Source organism: Manis javanica, chromosome 11 (assembly GCF_040802235.1).
Source record: "Manis javanica isolate MJ-LG chromosome 11, MJ_LKY, whole genome shotgun sequence".
Classification (NCBI taxonomy): domain Eukaryota; kingdom Metazoa; phylum Chordata; class Mammalia; order Pholidota; family Manidae; genus Manis; species Manis javanica.
Genome location: NC_133166.1, coordinates 113,379,619 through 113,402,429, shown reverse-complemented (window position 1 = coordinate 113,402,429; position 22,811 = coordinate 113,379,619). Strand labels below are relative to the sequence as shown.

Sequence of the window (22,811 nt, the reverse complement as noted above, 5' to 3'; positions counted from 1 at the left end):
TAGGCAGGGCCCATGGAAGCTGCTTCAGTGGTGGTAGAGTGAGTCCAGGTTGGCACAGTCTGTTTTCTTGTTCAGCTGCCATCGGATTTAGTCTTTTTTCATCTGCTATTTTCTGGGTGTCTCGGGAAGTACCAGAGGCCCAAGAGAGCTAGCATTCTCCTTAGGGAAATTGTTTACTGGCCTTAATTTGCTAATCTTTGGATCTGTTATTTGCCAGCTGCCTTTGAAGCGGGTGACCAGGGAATCTGTAAGCCTCAGTAAACATCTTTTATTATGTAAAATCGTCATTTGGGGGTTGTCAGCTCTGCAGTGAGGAACAGGCATTTGTCGCTTCTTACTGCCTTCAGGATGTAGGAAGTTGAGGCGGGAAGAGATCTACTGGCACACGTTTGCGTCTGTCTGGCAGATGAAAAACACTTAAGAGCGATGAGGGCCAAGACTTTATCTTGTTTTTACCTCTTAGGGAAATGATGCTGTCTTAGGCTGTCACCCTGAAACACTGCACAGTTTGTTTAAAAAATTGCTGGTGTAATTGCAGAGGTTCCTTGGCGCATGCATCCGGAGAAACTCCTCATCTGAATTTTGTAGTGAGTTAACTTTTGAACATGTAAAAAGATTTGTGGCGACAAATGACTTGGGACAGGAATCCTTCCAAGATTAATTATGTGCTTTCATGTCCTTTTAAAACCCGTGTAAGGCGTTTAATCTCCTTTAAATGGCTTGATATCACCTCCAGGCACATCCTAGTTAGTTGTGAAAACCCGAGCGCTGCCCTCAACAGCCGTTGAAGCAGTTGAAGCGTGGAGGCTGCCGGCTGCAGTGTGTTGTTTGAGCTTCTGTGTCTGTGTAGTTTTCCTGACTCTTTCCTTCCTGCCCACTACTTACTTTCAGAGCTTCCTTGAGTTTCCCTGGTCTGCTCCCAATTATTTCTAATTCGACTTTTCTCCTCCATTTGTTGCTGGTTTGTAAGTCCTGTAATTTGCAGCCATCTGCACAGCAGTCCGGTACGTTGAAGGACCAAATTAATGTCATTAGTCTCCACTAGTAAGATCGTTCTGAAGGAGACGCTGCTACAAGCCGCCCTGGGGGGCTTTCCCAAGCGCACCTCTCTGCGGGCGTGGGGCAGGGTTTCTCCCGGGATCAGTCCCAGCAGTAGAATTGCTGCAGGCAGGGGACACACAGGTGAACAGTGGGTGCACAGTGTGGGAATTCTCTCCACAAACCTGCGCTGGGCAGCACGTGGTGCCCTAGCCCCCACCTGGCCGCCCCAGGGCAGGCACCTCCCTCTGTGCCCCTGCCAGTCCTGGTGGTCAGCCACCCTTCCTCACCGCCCAGCTCCACCTGGCCTTCCCGGGGAGCCGCCCGCCTTCAGTCCCCTGTCCTTGGAGCCCAGGCAGCCTGGTATGTAACTGTTCTCCCAGAAAGAGTGCCCTCCCTTCCAGAAAGGATCTGTCTCTGTCCTGGGGCGGCAGGTCCCTCTGCGCTCTCAGAGCCGGTGGGCAGCGGGAGTGCAGCGGGGGAAGTACAGCTGCCTGCAAGCCGGCTGTGCTCACTCTTGGGGTCACTTTCTCCTTGGGGTTCTTACTGGTGGAGGCACAGGGTGAGGGCAGATAGCATGTAAAGGGAGCAGCTGTCTGGGCAGAGCACAGTCCTTTACCTCAACATCTCTTCTGCTCAAAACCCGGAAACCATCCTCCTGCCCCCACTTACCTACAATTCCCAGGGTGAACCAGACCCCTGGGAGCTGTAGTTCCTACAAGAGGACAAGCGGTCAAGAGCAGGGCCTGCAGGGCAGCAGGGACGCAAGGCAGGGGACGATGCACGGAGCAGAGGGGCGCTGTGCACCGTTCCCAGGAGTGCCGGCACCTGCCGCGCTCTGGGCTCTCAGCCCTGCCCTCAGCTGCCACACTCCCTGCGTGTCTCAGACATGCGAGTAGAGGCTGTGGCCAAACTTCCCCACGAGGCTCAGGCCAGCCAGGTCCCCTCTAGGGTTTCAGGCTCAGCAGTCACAGCCCCACGCGTTGAAAACAAGAGCCCAGGGCATTCCAGAGGAGCTGCGTGACAGCTGTTCAGCCGGGTCTAGAGCAGAGGTGGCATCCTCTGTGGCCCTGGATTGGGCACGGACAGCAGATCCTGACCCTCTGACTGCCAAGTGTTGGGGGAAGCCACGTACCCTGTTGAAACCCCACATTCTCTTTCCTCAAGCACGGGTCTGGCTTCTCTGGCTTCCATTCTGCCGTAGGCCCCCAGAAAGACGGGGGTGGGGGGAGGGTTAGACAATTGACTCCAGGCGGCAGAAAGTCCCCAGGCCCCCAGGTGTGCGTGTGCAGCTCAGACATGACCCAGGGCTGACTCACCAGGAGGTCTTGGCTCCTCTCTCAGTTATGTCGGGGTTGCCTGGTCCCTGCCTGCACTCATTAGCGGGCACCTTGGGATTTCAGAGCAGAAACCCCTGGCTGGGTTTGCACCTATGGAGGGAAGTAGGCCGGGGGCTGGTTCAGATGCAGGCACATCCCCACAAGTTCCTGGGAGTTCTGTTTTGGGGGCCGCCTGCCATAGTTGTGATCTGAGGAAAACACTTCAGCCCTTCCTCGCACAGACATATGGATGTTACTGTTGCAGTTAACGAGAAATCGAAGGTTATCGGAAAAGGCTTCCAAGATGTAGACAACAGGGAGGAAGTTATTTGTCAATTCAGATTTGGTAACGAGAAATTCCCGATAAGTAGGCCCTCCTTTCCTCCAGTGACAACCGTCCCGCATCGGGCTGCCTCCCCACAGTGAGCCCAGCCTGGACACCTGCCAGTGACACCCAGGAACTAATCCGTCCCCAGCACCACCGGGCACCAGGGAGTAGCCTTCACTGCAGCTGACGCTGGGATTGGGGCAGGGTGGCCCTCAGAGCTGCGTCCCCCTCTGTGCGCCCCTGCCTGCACCCAGTAGGGGGCACCTGGGCATTTCAGATCAGAAACCCGTGGCTGGTTTTGCCCCGAAGGAGGGAAGCAGGGCGGGTGCCTGATGTTCACTGGTGGGAGTGGTCCAGACAGCAGATTCAAATCCCTCCAAATGTATCTACATATGTAACTTTGTTTTGCTAAAATACTAAGAGAGGTTTAGGAGAGTGGAGAATGTATGATATGATTCCAGAATTTACATGAAAGAGCAAGTGGGTTTTCCATGGAGGAAAGTCAACCCGTGCCCGCTCAGACATCTCTGAATTTCTAATCCACAGAACCTGTGCGCATATGAAATTTTCCTGCTTTATGTCCCTAGGTCTGCGATGGTTCAATACACAGAGCAGATAACTGGAATGTCCCGCATTCACAAAGGACACTGGCCTGCTTTCACAGCCTTCTTCTAGATCCTTCTATCCCTTGGGTGACTTCAGTGTCCCCACAAATAAACTTAGAGCAATCTTCTCTCCACCTCCCCACACTCAGTGATGTCTGTGTGGAGGCCCCCTCAGCTGCCCTCTGTCAGTTTACCAAAGGGCCGGGTTTCCTTGAAATTGTAGACTCCCTGGGAGGGTTTGGGATAAGGGACAAATGGAGGCCTCATCTTACTGCCCCTTCAAACTCCTGCCTGAGGATGCCCACAGGGAGAGCACCGGGCAGAGCTGCAGTTCACAAGGTCACCAGGGCAACCTATTGTCCATCATAATGGACCTACGTCAGCAGGGCGGGGTGAAGGTGCATAAGTAGCGGGGCCATCACCCCACAGCCCACCACTTGCTACTTGGACCCACAGGGCAGGTATCAGGTGGCTGCTGGCAGGTGCAAGGTATACTGATCAGAGCGTGAGTAGCGCTGAGGTCGGGAGTGCCGAGGACCCTGAGCCCGCGAGGAAGCAGAGGAGGTGTTGGCCTGAGGTGGCCTGCAGTTTACGGGGCCCGCCTGGGCCCCCAGGGACTGGGCGGAGGCAAGAACAGCGGCCCCAGGATGCGGGGCCCCGTGCTGGTGGTCTTCCTGCTGCTGCTGCCGCCATCTCCGCTCCCGACCACCAGGAGCACCCTCCGCCACCCCACCCAGGACCAAGGTCACGACCCCAGCTCCAGGCTCCAGGAGAGCCCAGCAGCTGGGGAATCCTGCTGGAGCACTTACGACGTGTACTTCGTCCTAGACTCGTGAGTGGCCCACCTGCTCTAGTCGCTGCCATAGAACAGTGCTGTCCCTGGGGTCAGTAGGGGGCCCCAGGCTCTGAGAGAGGGAAGCAGGGACTGTCCGGTCACATTCAAGGAACAGACTCTCTGCGGACTCCCTGGGGCAGAAAGAATGCCCCAGGCATTTGTTCCCTGGGACTTTCCTCTTGAAAAGGATTGAAGGCCACCATGTGGTTTCTAGAGGACTCAGTCCCTCCAACCACATGGCCCAGATCTGTGGCCTGCATGCCCCTTAATCAGCAGGCGGGGAAATTGCTGTGCTGGGATTGGGGTTCCTGGGGTTCCTGCGTCTCTGTGTCTCCTGCTGCTTTGGGGTTCCATGTGTGCGTGATCTTTCTGTCCCTCTCTGTGTAGAAGGTGGTGGTCACTTCAGTCTCCACTCTTCTTCAGGGTGAAAGACTCTGTGTGTAAGTGTAGATCTGGTGGAGAAGGTGACTTCAGGCTCTCTCTACTCCACCATTTACCCAGAATCCTGTTTCACTGGCTCTTGTTACCATTTTTGGCTTGAAGACTATTTTATCTGATATAACTATGGCTGATTTCTTCTGATTTCCACTTGCATGGAATTTCTTCTTCTATCACTTCACTTTTAACCGACATATATCTTTAGAGCTGAATGAGTCTTTTGTAAGCAGCAAATATTTGGGTTTTATTATGTACTCAGCCACCCGGTGCCACACACATTTAGAGTGATGCTTGGTGTGTAAGGCCTGGCTGTATCATCTTATTGTTTGCTTCTGCTTGTCTTGTATGTCCATTCTTTCTTTTTCCCTCGGTTTCTGCCTACCTTTGTTGTTTTCCGTGGAAGTATACTGTTTCCAGTTTAAACCTCTGTTTGGTCAGTGTTTCTTTGTGGAAACTAAGGCTTAGAGCTTCCCAGTCTGTCTTTTTCACACTTCATGCCACTAGTTTGTCTGTAATTTCATTTTTAAATTTATCAAGGAAATGCTTGAACATAAATTTAAGATAGAACACATTACAAATGCACACAACACACACACACACACATACACGCACACACACGCACACACACACACGCACGCACGCACACACACACACACACGCACGCACACACACACACACACGCACGCGCACACACACACACACGCACACACACACACACACGCACGCACACACACACACACACACGGAGGAGCCTGCTAAGGGCCAGTGGAAGGCAGGGAAGGCAGCAACCGTGCTCACATGATACATGCACCTCCGTCTCTGACTCACGTCTTCTTCTTTTTCAGATCACAAGGTGTACACAACTGGATGTTCACACAGAGCTTTGTGCGGGATTTGGTGAACAGATTTAAAAAGTACGGCTTTTCAGCTCTGTGTTGCAGGGCGATTTCCTCTCTGAGTACTTTGCTGTTTAGATGCAGTGGACCCGGGCCTGCCTCAGGTCGCAAAGCTCAGGTCACTGTTCCGAACAGGAGAGAAGGACAGATCACACTTGTTTCCTAAAATCTCTGCAGCCCTGCTTGGCTCCTTCCTGGGGGTCTGTCCTTGTTTTCAGGGGCACATCTTCCCTGGAGGCCCTCACAGATTAGGAAATATGAATGGCTGAGGAGGGAGCATAATTTCTTTGAGGCGAGGGGGAGGGAGGTGGGGAAGATCGTCCAGGGAGGAGGAGAAGGGAAAGGACCAAGAATCTGTCAGGAGGGGAGAGGGGCGGCCAGCGAGGGAGGCCCTCGTGAAGAGCAGGTAGCTGCCTGTCTCCTGTGCACGCAGCAGCCCTGTGCGCGTGTGTGTGAGTGAGAGAGAGAGAGAGGCAGAGAGGGAAACAGACTTCCGGGCTTTGGGTCCGCAGGGCGCTCTGCCGCACTCTGACAGGAGGGCTGCGCGCCTGCCGGGCCTCATGATCCTTCACTAAAGTGATGAGAACTTGTGGAGTCCAGGAAATGGGCTCCACACTAAGAGACAGAACGGAGAGCAGGGAACTTGGGGGGCGCCCCCTGCCTGTTGCACACCAGCATCACTTTCACCCTGTGTGTATAGTTGCTCACAAGTCCATGTTTCCTCCCAAGCCCTGAACAGCGCATGTCATTCATTACATACTCGACGCAAGGCCACGTCAATATGCAGCTGACCTCGGACAGGTAAGTGTTTCATTGATCCCCTAGAGCAGACCCAGCGATCAGGCCACAGGGAGGGCCAGGGAGCAGAGGGGGTCCCTGAGCCGCACCGAGGAGCACACGGGTGTGCAGGCACGGTGTCCTGGGCCCTCCCCTCTCTGCCCACCCCCACCTACAGCCCTGGCCCCCCGGGCCCCACTGCAGCCTGTGCACTGGCCCTGGCCGGACCCTGTGCTGGTAGGCAGACTCCTCCCCTCCGAGTCCAGCCCTCCATGCTCAACCCTTTCCCTAGAGCAGGCCGACTGCGAAGATTCCCAGATCAGGTGGAGCAGATGTGGGGGCCTCTAGGGACACAGCCTGGCACCTGCGGTTGTGTGTCACTTTCTGCCCCGGGCCACTGGGGAAGAGGGGACAGTCAGAACCAGGGACGAAGGGATGGTATCACCCAAGTGTGGGTGCTGCAGTGGAGGGGAGCGTGTTCCCCCCGAGTCTGGTGAGGGGAGCCCAGGAGTGGGTCCTGAACACCAGGCTGGGGCAGGGTGCTGGAGGAAGGCCCCGTGGGCCTGCATCCCAGGAGGGTCTAGGCGGGAGGCGGGAGGGGATGGAGCTTCTGAGTAGCAGGGAGGTTCAGATTCTCATGGAGGAAAATGGTTGGGAGTGGGAGGAGCAGCAGAAGGCCCGAGGACCCTGCACTGGAGGGGCCCAGGGCCCGTGGACAGGAGGGGCCACGGTGACCTTCCCAACCTAGCCTTAAGGGTGGGAGAAGAGTGCGCCCTCACCAGGGCCCCCGGGGGGCGGGCGTGCTGCCAGTCACACTGTGATGGAATCACACTTGGCATCTCCCCATACTCACCGGGGGCAGTCAGGGTGTATCCCGGGGTGAGGTCCCCAGTTCTGCACGGCTTAGACAGAGCTGAGCGCAGAGAGCCCAGGCCACACCTATGGGGCTAGACAGACGCATGCCCTCCCCACCCCACTCACCGGATACGGGACTGGGACGGTGGGAACCAGGCCAGCCAATGCCAAAGGCACGGGGCAGAGGGCCGGGCCAGGGCTGCTTGACGTGGCCCTCACCCGTCCCGGAAGGGCTGCTCGTGCAGACGGACAAGGACAGCCTGGGGCCGCTTGTAAGAGGCAACCCCTCATTCCATCTCCCACCTGCTCTGATTTTTTTCTTTTCAGAAATAAAATAAACACTGGTCTTGTCGATCTGTTGAATGTCATACCTTCAGGAGCCATAAATATGCAGCACGGATTGAAAAGGGTACGGAATCTGGATTTCTGGGATGTGCCTCTGCTTTATGAGGTTGGCAGAGGGTCATCACTGGGTCGTCTCACTGTCCCCCCCCCAACATCTTCCTTCCTTTTGCTGCAGGCGAATGAGCAGATGGAAAGAACACGTGCTGCAGGTAAGGGAGCTGCTTCCTCCTTCCTGGCGGTGGAGTCCCGGGAAAGAGCCAGGCCTGGGCCTTCCTGAGGCCGGGGCGGCCCTGCCCAGGCCGCGTCCTGGCGCTGACGCCGGGACCAGCTGCTTGCCCTCTCTGAGCGGCAGCCTCCCGCTCTGAGGGGTGGGGCTGAAAGCCACCCCGTGATGTTCCGCAGCACAGCCAGGGGTCCCGCGGACGACGCCATGGTTCCTAGGAAGTGGGGGGCGCTGGCCCTGGAGCCGGGCTGCAGGAAGGAGAGAGGGGGAGACCCAGAGGGTCCTGGAGCGGCGGGGCCTCAGGGTGAGGAGGGAGCCCGCGCTTCCCCCTGCTGAGCAGGCGCTCCGCCCTGACTCCTTCTCCCTCCAGCTCCCGCCCTTGGGCTGAGGCTCCTGCTCTGGGTCTCCCGCAGTGTGAGCGACTGTGCCTGTCCCAGAAGCATCCTCACCTTGGCTGTAGGGTCTAGGGAAGCTGTGTGGCCCCGGGAGAGGCACTGAGCCTGGGAGGGGGTCTACTGCTCACCTGCCTCTTACTCGAGCCCTGAGCCTGGGTGTGCAGGTGCCCGCGGGAGAGCTGTGGGTGAGGCCCAGAGCTGGAACGGGCCTGCGTGGCCGGGCGGGAGTCGTGCACAGTAGGGGTGCCCCCTCCTGCTTTTGCTCCTCTGGAAGGCTGGTGCTTGTCCTGTGAAATTGCTGGCGTTGCCTTTCAGGGCTAAGGTTGTGCCATCTGGGAGAAGTGACAGTTCTGTAGGAGGAACCCTAAGCTGGGCTCAGTCTCCTCATCTGCAAAGTGGGTCCTGGGCTGGAGGCCCTCCTTGTTGCATGATAAGCTGCAAAGCCTTCCAGGCATGTGGTGGCAGGTGCTCAGGTCGGGGTGGCCTCTCCCCAGGAGGGTGAGGCATGGGGAGCAGTGCTCGGGTCCTGGAAGCCGGTGGCCGTTGCTCTCATTGACCCAGTCACGCCCTGCCTCTCCCGCAGGAGAGAGGGTCCCCAGCCTCATCATCGCGCTGACAGGTGGACCACTCCTACCAGAATCCTTTGCGGAGACAAAAGTTGAAGTGAGTTAAGCCCATTGTTACCAGCCTTTGGGTCCACATATTTGGACCAAATTTATTATACCCAACACTTCCTCTTTCTCAGGCTGAAAAATCCAGGCAGTTGGGGGCAACTCTGTATTTCGTGGGTGTGCAAGATTCCCAGAAATACCAGGTAATTCTGAGCAGCGAAAGAGGGGTCCCTTGGGAGCCTCGCAGGGGAAAGCTTCAAAGACGGCGCTCTCAGGGTCGCCCAGACGATGGGCCTCCACCCCCCAGGAGGTCCCTGGGGAGTAGGAGGGGGGGCTGTCCGCTTAGGCTGGGCCCAGGGAGTTGAAAGATGTGCAAGGTGGCCGTTCAGAATGAGTAGCAAGTGTTGTGTAAGACCTGCACAGCAGAGGTGAGGGTGGAAGGGTTTTCCCTCCCCTGAGGGTGGGCTGCTGGAGGTGCCAGGGTGTAGCCCTCCGTGTCTGTGTCCTGGGATGGGGACCTCTGGGTCATCACCCCTGGCTGTGGGCCCAGGCTGTCTCCTCTCCCTTTCAGCTCCTGGAAATTGCTGGCACAGTGGGTCATGTGCTTGCAGTGGACACCGGATACAGCGGACTGGAAGACATCATTGACCCCGTGAGTGAGGGGGATGGAGGGGGCTGCACGCCGTGCCCCCGCCGTCCACACCCGTGACCCTGCCACTCCTCTCTCTCTCTACTGCAGCTCATAGCCAGGTCTTGTGTAGAGATTACGTCTGTGGACTTCTCCTCTCTCTGCACTAGAGGTGATAACTGGGGTCGCTGTTGTAAACGCAGGAGTGTGTGTGTGTGTGTTTTGTGAATGTGCCATGTGTGTGGTGGGAGTGTTGTATGTGGTTCCAGTCTGTGTGGTGTGTATGAGCGCACCGTGTGCATGTGTGTGTGTGTGTGCGTGTGTGGCACATGTGGTATGAATGTGTATAATCTCAGGGTTGCCTGGTCCCTGCCTGCGCCCATTAGGGGGCACGTCGGGATTTCAGAGCAGAAACCCCTGGCTGGGTTTGCACCTATGGAGGGAACTAGGCTGGGGGCCTTTAATGGATGGACTTCATGGGTCATGGGAAGTGGGGAGAGGCACCTAAGGCTGCACCCAGCCCAGGCTCCCGGGAGTACGCCGTCAATGACCGAAAGGAGAAGATTTGGCCAGGGGGTTGCCCAGATGTGGGTTCAGCTACAGCTGCACGCCCCAAGGGTTCATGGGAATTCTGTTGTGGGGGCGGCCTGCCATAGCTGTGATCTGAGGAAAACACCGCCACGCTTCCCCACACAGATGTCTGGATATTACTCTTGCAGGGAAAAAGACCGTCAAGGTTATTGGAAAAGGTTTTCAGGGCGTCCGCAACGATGACGTTGTCTGTCAGTTTCGCACTGGGAAGGAAATCATCCGTAAGCAGCCCCTCCTGTCCCCCGGTGACAGCTGTCCCCCAGCAAACCAGGGCCCATGCTGGCCATTCACTGTGCACACCCCAAAAACCAGCAGCATGGACAGTGGAAGGGGTCACTGGCTGGGTGCTTGGGCACCTGCCGCTCGTGCCCAGGACTGAATCGATCCCCAGCACCATCATACCCCCGGGAGCAGCCTGTCCTGTAGCCCTGGCGGGGTGTGGGGTGGGGTGCGCCCTAAGAGATGCACGCCCTCCCTTTCCTGGGCTCTCCCTTCCCTTGGGAGGCAAGGACTCGAGTCCATGAGTCTATGGGAGGGAAGTCGACGCAGCCCCAGGGCTCTGAGTCTCTGCCAGGTCTGCCAGGATGGTGTGTTCACTTGAGATTGAAACATGATGCCATAAAAAACCCTAAAGGCTCCATTCCAAAACTACTGGAACTAATATCTGAATTCAGCCAATTCTCAGGATACAGAATTAGTACACAGAAATCTGTTGCATTCCTATACCCTAATGATGAACTAGCAGAAAGAGAAATCAGGAAAACAATTCCATTCACAAATGCATCAAAAAGAATAAACTACCTAGAAATGAACCTAACCAAGAAAGTGAAGGACACTCTTAAGAGAAATTAGAGAGGACACTAATAAATGGGAGTTCATCCCATGCATGTAATACTGGTTTGAAAACTCCTTTCCAGTCACTCATGCCTGTCCAGGCCCCTCTGCGTGCTGGGCTGCCGTCCCATCCTCCTCCTCTCCGGACTGGGCACATCCAACGGGAAAGTCAGTTTGCACCGCTTTGGGTATTTTTGCCCATTTAATCCTAGCCTTTCCCCACCCAGACACCAATCCTTTCCCCTGACCATACTTAGCATTGAGTTTTCATTCTGAGCTCCAACGAAGGGTAAGAATGTTCAGAAGGTCGCAGCTGAAATGACAGTCGGGTCAGCAGCACGGCACTTGGTGTGAGGCAGGTGCTCCCAGGCAGGCAGAGAACGGAAGCCGACATCCGCCAAGGGGCGAGCTCTGCTTGCCAAGGGCCACAGGAGGGGCGTCGGGGATGTGGGGACATGTCCATTGACATTATTTGCGTGTCACTTTCTTCCAGGAATGAAGGCTTTATCGGTGGAAGACACCTCCGTTACCTGCCCAGGACTGAAGATGAATAATCGGGGCCGGTAAGCGTAAAGCTCAGGGAATGTGGTCAGTTATGGGCACTATGGCGGGACCAGCGTGCGTGATGCGTCCTCTGGAGGAGCTGCTCACACCAGTTCTGGGAGGGCTCAGGGCTTCCTCTGCACCCACCTGTGCGGGTGGTCCCCTGAGGGGCTGTGATCCCCTGTCACCCAGGCTCTCTCAAGGAGGGCAGGATGCAGGAGGTGCCGGGCCCCAGGGACGGTACCTGTGGCCCAGGCACCTTTCAGGGCCAAGCCAGCATGCTCTGTCATGGAAAAGAGTTTGGGAGGTGACACCAAACAGCCCGCCTGGCCACTTGGCCCGTGGCCACGAGGGCATCTGGGCCCTGCAGGGCTCCTCACAGCCTGCTCAGCCTTCATTGCACAGGGGGCCTCATCTGTCCTGGGGTGGGCCCTCCTGCCCCGTGCTGCCCCCTACTCAGGGTCCTGAATACCCGCTGATCAGAGCTGTTACAACGAGGACCACGGTCGGGTGCAGGTTGAGCCAAGCGCACGCACGGTGCCGTCTGGGCTGCGGGTCACCGTCTGCCCTTTCTGTGCTCTAGGGCCGTCCTCATCGATATCAGCCTGGATAATGGCCTCACCTTCATCAAGAAGGATTTAGAGATCAGCAGGACGACCTGTGCGACGTCCAGGGTGAGACTACTGCCGCCCCCTGGGACTGTACTCTGTGCATCCCCGGACAGGGAGACACACTGGGAAGCCAAAGGCAGGAACAGTGTCCAGGGCAGGCCCAGCAAGTCGCTTGGGCAGCTGGGCACCTGGGCAGCACCTCACAGCCACGGCAGCCCCTGAACCTTTCCCTGGGGAGCGGTGCCCCCGCTCAGGCTTCAGAAGTGCCCTCGGGGTACCCCTGTGAAGGTGTCTGCGGCCGTGCAGCTCCTCTGCCCTGTTGCAAGCCCAGGGTCCCTGAAGGCACATGGCACCCTGCACTTGGAGCTCCAAGCAGACTCCGGGACAGTGCTGAGAGCGGCCCCTTGACTCCCACCTTGCCGCCTCCCTGGCCTGGGTCTCCTGGTGGGGAGTTCAGAGCTCCCTCTGGGTCTGGCTTAGGTGGGGGGTGGAGGCTGGAGGCTGTGTGCAGGGAGCTAGAGTCCAGGCCCTCAAAACTGGGGTCTCAGACCCAGGAGCCCTGGAGGCTGGGACCCCCTCCGGCCCTGCATAGTGGAGGTGAATTCCACTGCACTGGTGCTCGGGCCCCGCTGCGGGTACAGCCCCTGCTCCCACGCCTGGCTTCCGACAGCACTGACACTCCTGGGCATGTCTGTTTATACTTATCCCTGGATGTCTGCTCCCGGCAGCAGACGGAACTGACCCACTTGCCCATTGGGGTCCCACCTGGTGACAAGCGCCCTTCAACAGGCACATTGGGAGAAGAACTCAGGAGCCAACCGGTGTCTACTCCCAGCACAGTGGCTTCCCCCCCGCCCTGGCCTGGCCTCCCCTCTCCTCGGCCCTGCCTCCTGGGCACGAGTCCACGTCGCCCTGTCCCTCTCCCCCTAACCTGAAGCATCGCACTTGGGTGACCGGTTCAGGCCTTGCAGCCCCTGACTGCACAGATACAGTGGGCTTCTCCGTGACTATGAAGAAGAACAGGACAGGAGCCCCCATTCCTTACGGGCCTGCCCTGTACCAGGATGGGGTTTGAACCCTAAACCTCACAGGTGTCCCCTCACTCGCTCCTCCGGATGTGGAAGTGCAGCTCAGAGGGGCTGAGCAGCTCTGGGTAGGGGCCAGGGAGGGCCAGGCTATGGGGAGATAGACCCAGGGTGCTGCCCTGATGCTGCAGACCCCCTTCATCCCGGCCCCAGGAGCCCCCCTGCACCCCATGTGTGCCTTCACTGGTGGGCACCTCCCCAGGCCCCTGTGCTGTCAGCCCGGGCATGCAGTGGGCACTGCCTGTGGCCCAGCACGGAGGATGCCGGACACCCTGGCAGGGTTCTGGGTCAGAGCCTCTGAGCAGGGTCTGTGGCCCAGGGTGCTTCAGGGCCCTCAGGGCCCAGCCCCTGGCTCCTAGTCCTGCTGTGGCCTCTCAGAGTGGGGTAATCTGAGTGTAAGGGGGAAAGGTGGATTTGGAGGTGTGGGGTGGGATGCCAAGTGATGGGCACCACAGGAAGCTGCCCAGGTGCACGAGGACTTAACACGTGTGCTTTCCTCAGGAGGGGACCCCACCTGCCTTACTGGGTGCCACACCACCGCCTGCCCAACAAAGAGCCCTTCCAGATGGTGGGCCGGAAGACAAAGAGGATACTCAGCCAGATGGAGGGCCTCCCAGAGGGGTGTTCCTCAGTTTACACTCTCTCTACTGGGCTGTGCCCCTCCTGACGCTGCCCTTTTTCCTGGTGCTGTGCTGCTGCTGTATCTGGCGATGGCGCAGTAAAAGTGTGAGTGACCCCTGACTACACAGCCCTGTGGCCCAGGCACTCCCCAGCCGTCCCCCAAAGTATGGGGACTCCTGGCTGCCCCGGGATTCCACCTGTGGGAAGGTTCCCGTCAGTTCTGAGGTCATCACCTGCGCACATGGGGGCTCAGAGCCACCCTCCCATTCCTGGGCACACAGCCTGGCCTCTGAGGGGCTTTGTGCCTCAGGCTTGGCCCAGAGAGGGGACCTGTGAGCGGCCCTACCCCTGAGGAGAAGTGACCCCAGGCCCGACTCAGGCTTCTGAAGGACCCACAGGGACAAAGGCCAGGGAGGGGCCTCTGCTGTGGATTGGAGGAAAGCACAGACCCTGCCTGGGCAGCGATGGCCCCAAAGGGAGGGCCAGGTGCCCCCCGAATGCTCTCCTCTGGGTCAGCTGTACCTTTCAAAACACACATGGCCTCTGCCCATCTCTGGAGCCCTGTCCTTCCTTCCCAGTCACTACTCAGGGCCCAGTTGTCAGGGCTGGGCGCCAGGCTGGGCAGGGGACAGATGTGAAGTGCCCCCATTCCTGCCATGGCAGCTCCAGGACTGGTGTCTCGATGGGCCTTGGTCCCTGAGATACTGGGGGAAAATGTCACCTTCATGGCATGTGGCCATTGTGCTGCCTAACCAGGGCAACAGCAGAGGGCAGAGGCGGGCCCCGGGTAGGGCGGGCGCAGAGGCCCGGCTAGCTGGGCTCCCAAGGGCAGGCCCGGGAGCACTATGGGAGGAAGGACCCCGGGGGTGTGAGGGCGCAGCCCCAGCAAGACGCCGGAAGGCCTGAGGTCTGCACACTGGGGGCCTGAGGACAGGAAGCCAGGGTGCCAGGTGGACTTCCCTGAGGGCCGGGCACAGGGGCGGTTCAGGGTGTGCGGAGGAAGGGGGGAGGAGCAGGAAGGGAAGGGGAGGATCTCTTGTCTTCATAAGACGTATAGGGTGCTGATGAAAACCCCCCGTTAGATGCCTGCAGCAGCACCAGGCATCCTAGGCTGAATGTCTCCCCGGGGACCCACAGGGAAGGGTGGGCTCAGCGCAGGCAGGTGGAGCCAGCCGACCACAGACCCACACGCAGCGAGCACTCAGGTGGACACCCAAGGCCCTGCTCTGTCCCTCTGCTGCAGAGCAGGCCCCCTCCTGTGTACAAGGCTGAGCCAGAGCCTTCCAACCTGTGTTTATCACTCCATCTTTCTATTTCCCAGAAGCCACCACCAGCACCACACAAGGTAGGTCGTGTTTGCTTTGGTTGTGATGGTGTCAGAGCCTGCGGGCACACTGGCCTTCACAGTGAGCCCCCCCGCAGCCTAGGGCAGTCTCCCCCACCCCCAGCCCTCATGACCTGGGCAGGGAGAGCTGGCAGAAGAGGGTGACAGGGCCATGGTGGGCCCCCTATAAGATGTGGGGCTCCCAGTGTCACACAGAGGACACCCTTCTCGTGCTCCCTTCAGAGCCTGACCGAGGGCCTCTGTCACTGAATGAGCAACTCAGGGGCCTGTTTCAGCAACTGCTGTGATTCCCTCTGAGACAAGGGGCTTTTGTTCAAACGCCTGTGTGTAGGAGGGTCTTCCATAGGACGCAGGTGGGTTATGGTAAAGGGGCTCGGTTTCAGACCTGGTCCCCTCCTCTGAGTCCCAGAGTCCCAGGGCCAGGCTTCTCTAAGGAGGGCTGCCCCGGGAACGAAGGCGAGGTGATAGAATTTCTTGCCCTTTTGGGGAGCAGCCTTATTTGCAAACTAAGAGTTTGCCGGGTTTGCACTAGGGCGGCTCTCTCCTAAGGGACACGGTGCTGCCCCTTGGTCCTTGAGTTCTCCCAGCAAACACTGGCGGAGTGGCCAGGAAGTGACAGGTGCAGGGCAACAGCCACAGTGTCCCTACCCCAGGAGCTGCCCGCCAAGAAGCAGACACTGTTTTCTCCTTCTAGAGCCCAGCCGCACTGGCCCAGAAGTGCCCCTCGGTCATTGTATCGTGCTGTAGGAATCCTGATAAAGAGAAGATGAAGGTACCAGAGGTGAGAAGGGCCCTAGACAGGTGCTGATGCCCCAGGCTGGGCCGAGGGCAGCCAGGGGCAGGCGGCTCCTGCCCCACAGACACGGGCCCAGAAGGCCTGGCTTCTGTGGTGGTGAGGTTATGGGTGCTGGGCTTTGATCACCCGGCATCACAGTAAGGACATCATCTGGGCCCTAGAGGCCTGGGACAGAGAAAAGGCGTGAGGGCCCATATTCCCCACCCCCAGCTGGTCCCCGTCCCCGGGTCTCCCCTTATCACAGGCCCAGGCTTCTAGATGTGGGTGGCTGCCCGACAGGTGCCCCCGTCCGCGGTGCTGGCAGAGCTTGTCGTCCACTCCAGCCAAGCTCGGGCTTCCTCGGCCCTTGGGTGGATTGGTGAGAACACACGGGACGGCAGAGATCGCCCAGGTCAGGAAAAACCATGGAAGTTTTGTGCCAAGTTCTTCCTGCCATGAACACTCCCCAAAAAGCAGAGTGTCACCTGCTGCTCCTGCAGACGTCTCCTCAGCAGAGTGAGGGAGAGGACTGCAGGTTCCCGGGAACCCACTGAGGAAGGGAGACGGGCACCTGGAGGAGGGGCCTGAAGTAACCCCCACCCCAGAACCAGGGCCCCATGCAGTGAGGAGAACCCCGTCCTGCAGGGCACAGAGATGACAGGGGTGGATGGGCTCCCGGTTGCAGGTGTTGAGAAAGAAAGAGCCCTGTGGTGTCTGTCAGGCTCTGCCCCGGTCTCCCTGATTCTACATTAGTTTTGACAGATCCATTAAGTCCTTCTAAGTGTCAAGGGGCAGATGAGAGCCGTCCTGCTCTCCCTGCAGGCAGTGTGGGGCCCCGGGGAGCCCAAAACACACCTGCCAGAGATAGAAGCCCCTTGCTGGGGTTCATTCTGCCACAGTGCCTGCCCCATGCAGGGCAGGGTCACAGGCTTTGCGTGCACGCAGGCCAGGCTGCTGACAAGGGCAGGGCGTGGTGGTGAGGAGTCTAGCAAGCCAGCTGGGCCCCGGGGCTGGAGGCCCGGGCAGAGGGGAAGCACAGCTGAAGGTGGCAGCTGCCAGGAGCTGCTTCTCGGGGAGGGTGGTTGTGTGAGGCCTGGAGTAGGATAGGGCAGAGCCAGGTGCCCAGGGGAGAGGAGACGCTCGAGGAGGCCTGAGCAGGGAGGCCAAGGGCCCGGCCAGGCAGTAGGCACACAGGAAGGTGAGTGTGGACTTCCGGCCAGAGACAGAGGCGCCCAGGACAGGATATGGGCAGACTGCGCTCTGAGGCTGCATGCAGACAGGTTCTCGGAAGCCTGATGTTAGCACGCTACACGGTGCCGCTAGGCAGACCTGGGTGTGTATCCGTGGAACTCGGGCCATTAGGACAAGGGTGGGCTTGAGAAGACAAGGAACCTGGCAACCCCAGGAGTGAGGGAAATCACAGCCTTCAGCCCCCAATTCCAGTGGCTTGTCAGTGACATTTTCTCTCTCTCCTCTTCTCCCCAGAGGTGTGATTCTGCCGTCCCCCTAATGATGCCCCATTGTGAGTCGTTGTCCTGCGGCACGTGGATCTACCATCAACCCAGCGTCCATTGCTCCCACTTCAGCAAAATCTGCTCATGGTGCCAGCGTGCGCAACCCATTCGCTACCAGCGGAATGATGCCATTCATACCTGCTGCAACCTGGAGGCTCTGGAAAGCAGCTGTGAAAGTCTCAGCCCATAACGCGATTTCTACGGCACCCAAATCCCCGTATTGTTTTTTTAATATTTTGGTGTGATTAATATACACTTACATGAGCAACACTGTGGTTACTAGATTGTCCCCATTATCGAGTCCCCCCCACATACCCCATTACAGTCACTGTCCATCAGCATAGTAAGATGCTCTGGAACCACTGCTTGTCTTCTCTGTGATGTGCTGCCCTCCCCGTGCCCCCCCACATTAGTGTGCTAATCATAATGCCCATTTCTCCCCTTATCCCTCCCTTCCCACCCATCCCCCACAGACCCTTTCCCTTTGGTAACTGTTAGTCCATTCATGGGTTCTGTGAACCTGCTGCTGTTTGGTTCCTTCAGTTTTTGCTTTGTTCTTAGACTCCAAAGATGAGTGAAATCATTTGATACTTGTCTTTCTCCGCCTGGCTTATTTCACTGAGCATAATACCCTCCAGCTCCATCCATGTTGCTGCAAATGGTAGGATTTGTTACCTGCCACTTGAGGAGTATCAGACCCTCAGTTATCATCCCAGGTTGCTGTGGGGCTTGATGTAAGTCCCTTTTATGTATTTTATTTTTTATTTTTATTAAGGTATTATTGATAGACACTCTTATAACGGTTTCACATGAAAAACTGTGGTTACTACATTCATCCATATTATCAAGCCCCCCCATACCCCACTGCAGTCACTGTCCATCAGTGGAGTAAGATGCCACAGAGTCACTATTTGCTTCTCTGTGCTACACTGTCTTCCCTGTGATCCCCCCCACACCATGTGTGCCAATCATAATACCCCTCAATCCCCTTCTCCCTCCGAACCCACCCGCACTCCCCCACCCCTCCCCTTTGGTGACCGCTAGTCCCTTGGAGTCTGTGAATCTGCTGCTGTTTTGTTCCTTCAGTTTTGCTTTGCTGTTACACTCCGCAAATGAGGGAAACCACATGGTACTTGTCTTTATCCACCTGGCTTATTTCACTGAGCACAATACCCTCCAGCTCCATCCATGTTGTTGCAAATGGTAGGATCTGTTTGTTTCTTATGGCTGAATAATATTCCATGGTGTATATGTACCACATAGAAGAAACTTCATTTAAAATAAACTTCGGAGGACTTTCTATACCAGAGATTGAGCGGACAGGCTCTGTGGTTCTGCGTATTGTTCAGGGGCAGTGGAAGAAGCAGTTCCCGCGGGCAGATCGCGAGGGGCCAGTGGGGGTCAGGCTGAAGCTGTTACCTGAGTATAATCCACAAGGCCACAGAGAATGTCTTGCTTCAGAAGTAGCAAAATGACAGATTGTAGAAAGTGATATGAAGGCAATGAACAGTTTGAGAGGGAGTGTAAGTCCCGGGAGAGGAAATCCTGGGGAAAAATACCTCACAAACTGCAGTCCAGGGCCGGCTCCCCCCGCAGCTCTGGCAGAAGCAAGCAGGCCAGCAGCCAGCGCCTCCCCTTAAACTCTCAGGTTCAGACACGTCCTTGGTTGCCCAGGCAATTACCCGTTGACATGGAGATGCACTTCTCTCCACTCCTGAGGTTATGCAAATGCACTAAAGCCGGCGAGATACTCTGGAAATGCTACAATTTTACCCTCAGGGAGTTAGAGAGATAGTGTTTCTAGTAACAATCAGTTACTAGAAAGAGTGGCGTGGAAAGGCCTCCCTAAGGTGACTTGAAGTGGGAGAATGAACAACCCCAGCATTCCAGGGAGCAGCTAGTTGGAAGTCTCACGGCAGGAAAGACCTTGGCATATTCTAGGACAATGGCTTTCTTTCTTTTTTTTTTTTTTTTTTTTTTTTTTTTTAATGTGCTTTGCTGGATCTTTTTTTTTTTTTTTTTTGAGAGGGCATCTCTCATATTTATTGATCAAATGGTTGTTAACAACAATAAAATTCAGTATAGGGTGGTCAACGCTCAATGTACAATCATTAATCCATCTCAAGCCTAATTCTCGTCAGTCTCCAATCTTCTGAAGCATAACGAACAAGTTCTTACATGGTGAACGAATTCTTACATAGTGAATAAATTCTTACATGGTGAACAGTACAAGGGCAGTCATCACAGAAACTTTCGGTTTTGATCATGCAATATGACCTATAAACAATCAGGTCAAATATGAATATTCGTTTGATTTTTGTACTTGATTTATATGTTGATCCCACATTTCTCCTATTATTATTATTATTTTTATTTTTAATAAAATGCTGAAGTGGTAGGTAGATGCAAGATAAAGGTAGAAAACATAGTTTAGTGCTGTAAGAAGGCAAATGTAGATGATCAGATGATCAGGTGTGTGCCTATGGACTAAGTATTAATCCAGGCTAGACAAGGGCAGCAAGACATCCACGGATGCAGAAGATTTCTCTCGAAGCAGGGGGGGTGAGGTTCTGAGCCTCACCTCTGTTGATCCCCAAATTCTCACCTGATGGCCCCCCTGCGACTGTGCCTGTCTTAGGTTGTTCCTCCCTTGAGGAATCTTACCCGTCTCTGGCTAACCAGTCATCTTCCGGGGCCATACAGGGAAATGTAAAGTTGGTAAGTGAGAGAGAAGCCATATTGTTTGCAAAGGTTAGCTTTTTACTTCTTTGCAGATTTATGCCCTGTGGCTTCTATGCCCAGCATTTGTCTCGAGGTATCTTTACCACCTGGAGGAATTATGATACTCGGTAAATTCGATCTGAGGCACGAATTCTATTTAAGGGTTGTAATTAGGAAGGAAGAAGAAAAGCTATAGATGTAGCATATGAAGGAAACTTGGGAGGATTGATTATTTCTTTGACATATCTTCTTGTAGAGTACCTTAAGTATGTATAGGTTTTAAACTACTAACTAATTTGCACACACATATTAACATAATAGGAATACGGTGACATAAACAAAGCAAATCTATAATTACCATCCATCTCCAGTGAAGCCAAGAAAAACAGTTAGGCACCCTAGGCATTTGTGAAAATTTATCTATGATATGATGGATATTGTCCAACTGTACTTGAACCATCAGACAAATTAAAGCAGCCCATTTCTGGGATCTGTTCACATCCCATATGTTCTTTTAACCATAGATAGTCTATAGTCATGAGATTTTGGGGTGCTACAACTTGCACCCCTCCCAACTCCTGGTTGAGTTCCAACAGTACAGATCCGGTCAAATTCGTTGTCTCACTGTATGCACATGCCAGCCTAGACATCTCCCTCCTCATTCCTATGGCAAGTCCAGGAGACGGTGGGCTGGATGCAGCCACAACCGCAGCATCGCCCGGATCCCTGTGGAGGCTTTTTGATGATCATCCCCCGGCACGAGTCCTCCAGAGAGTGCTGATGCCGGAAGCTCCTCCTCATATCGTATCTTAGTTCATTTTCTGGGTATCCAAGCTAGGCCTTGATCTTCTGCATAGAAACAAAGAGACCCTTTGCCCACACTTTGACATGCCCTCTATACCACTGTGCAGAACTCATTGGAGGTCAGCACACAGTAACTGCTTTTTTTTTTTTTTTTTTTTTTAAATTAAGAGAAAGGAATATTATCAGAAAAGAGTACCTCCATAGCTGATCATCTGACACCCTTTAAGTGATCAACATTAAGGATATTTAAAGCATGCGTTGATCTTTGATTTACCAATAGTTTTATCCTGTTAAGGAGTAATCCCCCTTTTCTTTCTTTCTTTCTTTCTTTCTTTTTTTTTTTTTTTAATTTTTAATCTACACTTACATGAAGAATACTATGTTAACTATGCTCTCCCCTATATCAGGTCCCCCCTAACAACCACATTACGGTTACTGTCCATCAGCTTAGCAAAATGTTGTAGAGTCACTACTTGTCCTCTCTGTGTTGTGCAGCCCACCCTCCCCTTGTTCCCTCCCCCCCATGCATGCTAATCTTAATACCCCCCTTCTTCTTCCCCCCCCTTATCCCTCCCTGCCCACCCATCCTCCCAGTTCCTTTCCCTTTGGTACCTGTTAGTCCATTTTTGGGTTCTGTAATTCCACTGCTGTTTTGTTCCTTCAGTTTTTCCTTTGTTCCTATACTCCTCAGATGAGTGACATCATTTGGTATTTCTCTTTCTCCGCTTGGCTTATTTCACTGAGCATAATACTCTCCAGCTCCATCCATGTTGCTGCAAATGGTTGGATTTTTCCACTTCTTATGGCTGAGTAGTATTCCATTGTGTATATGTACCACATCTTCTTTATCCATTCATCTACCGATGGACATTTAGGTTGCTTCCAATTCTTGGCTATTGTAAATAGTGCTGCGATAAACATAGGAGTGCATCTGTCTTTCTCAAACTTGATTGCTGCGTTCTTAGGGTAAATTCCTAGGAGTGGAATTCCTGGGTCAAATGGTAGGTCTGTTTTGAGCATTTTGATGCACCTCCATACTGCTTTCCACAATGGTTGAACTAATTTACATTCCCACCAGCAGTGTAGGAGGGTTCCCCTTTCTCCACAGCCTCGCCAACATTTGTTGTTGTTTGTCTTTTGGATGGCAGCTATCCTTACTGGTGTGAGGTGATACCTCATTGTAGTTTTAATTTGCATTTCTCTGATAATTAGCGATGTGGAGCATCTTTTCATGTGTCTCTTGGCCATCTGTATTTCTTTTTTGGAGAACTGTCTGTTCAGTTCCTCTGCCCATTTTTTAATTGGGTTATTTGTTTTTTGTTTGTTGAGGCGTGTGAGCTCTTTATATATTCTGGACGTCAAGCCTTTATCGGATCTGTCATTTTCAAATATATTCTCCCATACTGTAGGGTTCCTTTTTGTTCTATTGATGGTGTCTTTCGCTGTACAGAAGCTTTTCAGCTTAATGTAGTCCCACTTGCTCATTTTTGCTGTTGTTTTCCTTGCCCGGGGAGATATGTTCAAGAAGAGATCACTCATGTTTATGTCTAAGAGGTTTTTGCCTATGTTTTTTTCCAAGAGTTTAATGGTTTCATGACTTACATTCAGGTCTTTGATCCATTTTGAGTTTACCTTTGTATATGGGGTTAGACAATGGTCCAGTTTCATTCTCCTACATGTAGCTGTCCAGTTTTGCCAGCACCATCTGTTGAAGAGACTGTCATTTTGCCATTGTATGTCCATGGCTCCTTTATCAAATATTAATTGACCATATATGTTTGGGTTAATTTCTGGGGTCTCTAATCTGTTCCACTGGTCTGTGGCTCTGTTCTTGTGCCAGTACCAAATTGTCTTGATTACTATGGCTTTGTAGTAGAGCTTGAAGTTGGGGAGTGAGATCCCCCCTACTTTATTCTTCTTTTTCAGGATTGCTTTGGCTATTCGGGGTCTTTGGTGTTTCCATATGAATTTTTGAATTATTTGTTCCAATTCATTGAAGAATGTTGCTGGTAATTTGAGAGGGATTGCATCGAATCTGTATATTGCTTTGGGCAGGATGGCCATTTTGACGATA

General features: G+C 54.6%; 1 protein-coding gene across 2 annotated transcripts; it reads left to right on the top strand.

The window, feature by feature from the left end:
• The first annotated feature begins 5,319 nt into the window (after nucleotides 1–5,319).
• LOC140844547 (anthrax toxin receptor-like) lies at nucleotides 5,320–17,480 on the top strand. Of its 2 annotated transcripts, XM_073217414.1 has the most exons (14): nucleotides 5,320–5,477; nucleotides 6,189–6,260; nucleotides 7,419–7,500; nucleotides 7,612–7,645; nucleotides 8,638–8,717; nucleotides 8,800–8,868; nucleotides 9,237–9,317; nucleotides 9,405–9,465; nucleotides 10,013–10,105; nucleotides 11,212–11,281; nucleotides 11,845–11,935; nucleotides 13,459–13,683; nucleotides 15,618–15,704; nucleotides 17,184–17,480. In XM_073217414.1, the coding sequence occupies exons 1-14, from the start codon at nucleotides 5,362–5,364 to the stop codon at nucleotides 17,400–17,402; spliced, it is 1,380 nt and encodes a 459-aa protein (XP_073073515.1). In that variant the 5' UTR covers nucleotides 5,320–5,361; the 3' UTR covers nucleotides 17,403–17,480. The 2 variants fall into 2 exon arrangements, with proteins under 2 accessions (XP_073073515.1, XP_073073516.1); XM_073217415.1 differs by lacking the exon at nucleotides 9,237–9,317.
• The last annotated feature ends 5,331 nt before the right edge of the window (nucleotides 17,481–22,811 follow it).

Bases quoted from the DNA above. Each gene is read 5' to 3' on its own strand.
- LOC140844547 (XM_073217414.1), top strand. From the start codon at position 5,362: ATGATACATGCACCTCCGTCTCTGACTCACGTCTTCTTCTTTTTCAGA. The intron at 11,282-11,844 runs GTAAGCGTAAAG...TCTGTGCTCTAG, and splicing joins AAGATGAATAATCGGGGCCG to GGCCGTCCTCATCGATATCA. The intron at 13,684-15,617 runs GTGAGTGACCCC...TTCTCCTTCTAG, and splicing joins GGCGATGGCGCAGTAAAAGT to AGCCCAGCCGCACTGGCCCA.